The 4,270-nt window shown below is 34.2% G+C and overlaps 1 protein-coding gene across 1 annotated transcript; it reads right to left on the reverse strand.

The window, feature by feature from the left end:
• Positions 1-3,196: 3,196 nt before the first annotated feature.
• On the reverse strand, positions 3,197-3,984 carry LOC104240701 (protein GLUTAMINE DUMPER 6-like). The gene has a single exon (XM_009795579.2). The coding sequence runs from the start codon at positions 3,777-3,779 to the stop codon at positions 3,396-3,398; it is 384 nt and encodes a 127-aa protein (XP_009793881.1). The 5' UTR covers positions 3,780-3,984; the 3' UTR covers positions 3,197-3,395.
• Between the last annotated feature and the right edge of the window lie 286 nt (positions 3,985-4,270).

Raw genomic sequence — 4,270 nt, forward strand, 5'->3', positions numbered from 1 at the left:
TCCCCGTCTCAGAAAGGTCTTGAGCAGGGACAAGAGCAAGCTTCTTCGGAATATTTATTGTCATTAGCTACATTTATTGCATGCTTCTATTACTATATTCATTGACAATCATTGGTGATATATTTGATATTTGTTGCTCTTGAACACAGTCTCACCCTATTGATATTTTACAATCTTAGATCTAGAATTTATTATATTTAACCAAGATTCACTCTCTATTCTCTTATTAATTGGTTCAACAAAAAGCTCAACACTTTTTGGTCAAACAAAAACCACGTATATATTCAACTATACCATTTTACAAGTAAACAGACAACATTAACAATGTTAATCCCATCACATATCTGCTAGCCCAGAAAAATAATAAGAAACTGGAGAATTCCATCTGTAGATACCCGAGACTCCTTCTATGGAAGTAGTGTTATGTGATGTTTTCATGTTCAATTCGTTGTGATTTTTTTCTTTAAGCTAGCTAATGAAAACAACACGAGCATATATAGGAGGAGAGAGGACGACATGATGTTATCATTTTAGTGCAATGAACAACCGATTTTCCGTAAAATAATTACTTCATTTGTTGATCAACTTGAAAATATTATTTACTCATGAATTGATGTTAACCCCAACTTAATATATTGATAGCGTAATTTTGATTGTATTGGTCAAAATCTGACCGCCATGACCAGGTTGCCCACGACCCCTTTTTAGCAATCGGGTAGTGAACGTCAATAGAGTCCGCTTCATTTCTCCTCCAAGATATTCGACACATCGAAAAGAGCAATGCCTAGACTCACGACCAGAACGCACCACTGACCCAAGCGCGCCAAGTCGTGGTGGGGGTGAAGAGGTTTCGACTATATATATGGCACAGGAAGGCTTTCATAAAGGAGGGGAGTTTTACCTAGGGAAAAAAGGGAAGCAAAAGCTCTATCCCTGTATCCTAGAGAAAAAGCAATTGTAATCCCTTTTCCTCAAAGACTGAGGAAGAAGGCGATATTGATTCTTAATGAGATCATTGATATTTTCTTCATCCCTTATACATGTATTATTATGAATCTCTCGATCTGGGATCAATTAAGTTTGACTATGATTTACCCCTTCATCTTTGATTAATTTGTTCGAAAAGATCTTAACATCTTTTGAGTCAAACAATGATGATTTTACAGCACCAGCAAATTATAATTGGGTTATACTATTTTTTACTTGATTACCGGAAATTTGTTTATACTTATCTAAAAAGTGATTTGATTGTATAATTTTTTATTCATACCCAGTGTATAAAACTTAAGCTCAAATACTATGTGTCTAATACAATTGTTAATTACTACTCCTAATATGCATATCTTTAATTTATTACTTAAACATGGCATATTTGTGCGTATAATTTGATATAAGATTTAGGGGTGGCAAATGGGCGAGTTGGATTGAATTTGGGCAGGTCAAGATGGGTTAAATCAATAAATGGATCATTGTCCAACCCAGCCCAAAGTGTACTTGGGCTAATATGGGTTGGGTCAAGATGGGCTAAACAATGTGTCATAACCCAACCCGCCCAACTTGATCCATATTTTAGAACCATGCTCATCTTGCATAAAAAAAACTTTTACCTTAAAATGTGTAAGTTTAAAAAAAAATTGCGCGGAGAGGGAGGAGGGGTTAGGCTGGTGCAGGAAAATGAAAAAAAAATAGAATATTAAAAATAAAAAAAAGGATTTTTTAGGGGTTTGGGAAGGGGGGGTTGGTGGGTGGGTGAGTGGTGAAAAAAATAAAAAATTGAAAATACAAAAGAGAAAGTAAAATTTTTTTTTGAGGGGGGAGGGGGAGTCTTGGGCCGTAGTCTGTTAGGAAAAGAAATAGAAAATTGAAACTAAAAAAAGTAAAAAAAAAAATTGAGGGGAGGGGGTTTTTGTGCGGGAGGTGGGGTGGGTGGGTGGTGCAGAAAAATAAAAGAACAGAAAATTGGAAATACAAAAAAAAAAAAAAAAAGTAAAATTGAGGCAACTAAATAAATTTCTACATAAGTTGGGTTGAGATATCTTTTGTTTTCGGTGAGTTTTATAGGTTGTATTTGGGCTGCTTAATAGGTCATAGTGAACTATAAAATATAATGGGTTAACTTGGGCTCAGCCCAAATTAATCCATAAGCTAAAATATTTGTAACTCAACCCATTAATCTCTGTAGACGATGGACAGATTAAATGTGTTTGGGCTCAAATTGCCATCCCAATAAAATTTTACCAAAATCTAATGAATATCATTTTCCGGGGCCGCTGCTTCTTGTAACAGGCTTTAATCATGAGTCCCTTGACGCACAAAAATGTCTTCTCTTCATCAACCTTTGCTTAGTAGTCTCTTTCTGTTAATTGCACGAAACCTTTGCTTAATGTCATTAAGTCCAACACTCCACTCCGTCACATAATTTGCTATAACCTTAAAACATGCGTCACGTTAATGGTATTATCAAAAGTTCGCTTCGTAACTTTCCCAAGATATTTCACTTATGAACATTATCTATATCGTAATCAACGAATAAAAGGGAAAAAAAATGGTAAACAAAAAGGTAAACTTTTTACCCCCATTCAATATTTCTACTAATGAAATAGGTACTAAGTATATGATATGTTTTGCACATGGAATTTGTTTTACAGTACTTAATATGATATGCTGTAAGAACCCCGAAATTCACGCAGCAGGAATCCTTCTTCCCAATTCCAATACGAGGATAGTGCTCACGGCAAGTCATAATACATTAGTACTTTATGTCTCTGTTCTACTTTATTTAAACGTATATTTAAATGACAGTGCGCGTAAAGAAAACAGCAAATTAATTTAGGAGAATTCTCGTGTTTATGTTTATGTTGTTCCTTCGTTAATTTTCTGGGGTCCTGGTCTTTTTGGCAATTTATTGTGGAAGCAATAGTTGCCTCAAATATTAACTCCTCATAATTATTGGAGTTCGCCTCGAAAGCTCTAAAGCTTCGCTTGCTAACCTAATTAACATCGTAATCAAGAATCCACTCTGGTTACAAATGTAAACAATTAACCCTTTTATATATATATATATATATATATATATATATATATATATATATCAATCGATAATTAACAGAGAAATATTATTAACTTCCGATTTCTCCACGTACTCATTGATTCAGATTCATCAGTGTCAAAAACCCAAAAATACGAAGACAAGAAGTTGAACCAAAAAATATTGTTCACGGTTTGTAGTTTTTTCCCTTTTTTTTTTTTGGTAAATGTAGTTACATATTAGTTGCTGTAACTTACTCTCCATCATTTCCGTCCCATATCATCTCTTACTCCTACTTTCTACCTCATTCCAGCTCAAAAACTATTGGAAAAAAAGAAAGAACACTATAAGAAAAGAATTAAATGACTCAAACTTGGTCAGGACCTTGACGAATAGGCATGGTGGGCTTGGCTAACCACGTAGGATTGTAATCTCCAGGCATAATCACAACAAATTTTGGTTCCATTTCTGGACTTAATACCTGTACTGACTTCGTCGATGACTTCTCTTGAGGACCGTCGTCGGAATCGTTAACGTTGTTGGAAGATGACGATGATTCTTCCGTCGACGACGACGAACGTTTCTTGTAAGAACAAGCTAAAATTAACAATGCTAACGCTATTAATCCCATCATAACTGCTAACCCACCAAAAAGGTACGGAACTGGAGAATTCCATCTGTGAAAACTCGAGTCTCCTGCTGTGGAAGTTGTATTATGTGATGGCTTCATTATCATTACCATAGTTGTCATCTTTTTTTTTTCTTTTTTCTTTTTCTTTTTCCTCGGTCAGTTAATCTGAGAAATTGATTGTTCTGTTATGTTTGTATTTATAGAGCAAGAAAATAGAAAGGGATCGGAAAATAATGGTTTTAACAGTGCATGGATAAGATTGGACTAGAAAATGGTACTCCTATAATTGAATTACAGAAATATCACCGCAAGAAACCATTTGATACTCAAATAAAGGAAAAAGTTGTGGATTCTTTCTTGTTCTTTACTGTATTCCTTGCTGATCTATGCACTCAAATTTCGCCGGTGCATCACTTTTCAAGTCTTGTCATATTATTTTTTATTTCTTGAATTTCCATATTTATCCCTGAACATTATTCTTGTGTATACCGTTTAATTTTTTCTAAAGATGCCTAATATATGCTAATTACGAATTTTCTTAATCCTCTTATATATTGAGTTGATTGATGTAAATACTTTATTTAAAATTTAAAATTGTTAAAAAGAGATGA

This window comes from Nicotiana sylvestris, chromosome 2 (genome assembly GCF_000393655.2).
Source record: "Nicotiana sylvestris chromosome 2, ASM39365v2, whole genome shotgun sequence".
NCBI lineage: Eukaryota > Viridiplantae > Streptophyta > Magnoliopsida > Solanales > Solanaceae > Nicotiana > Nicotiana sylvestris.

What these genes read in the sequence shown, in the direction of transcription:
- LOC104240701 (XM_009795579.2), bottom strand. Translation starts at nt 3,779, where the DNA reads ATGACAACTATGGTAATGATAATGAAGCCATCACATAATACAACTTCC.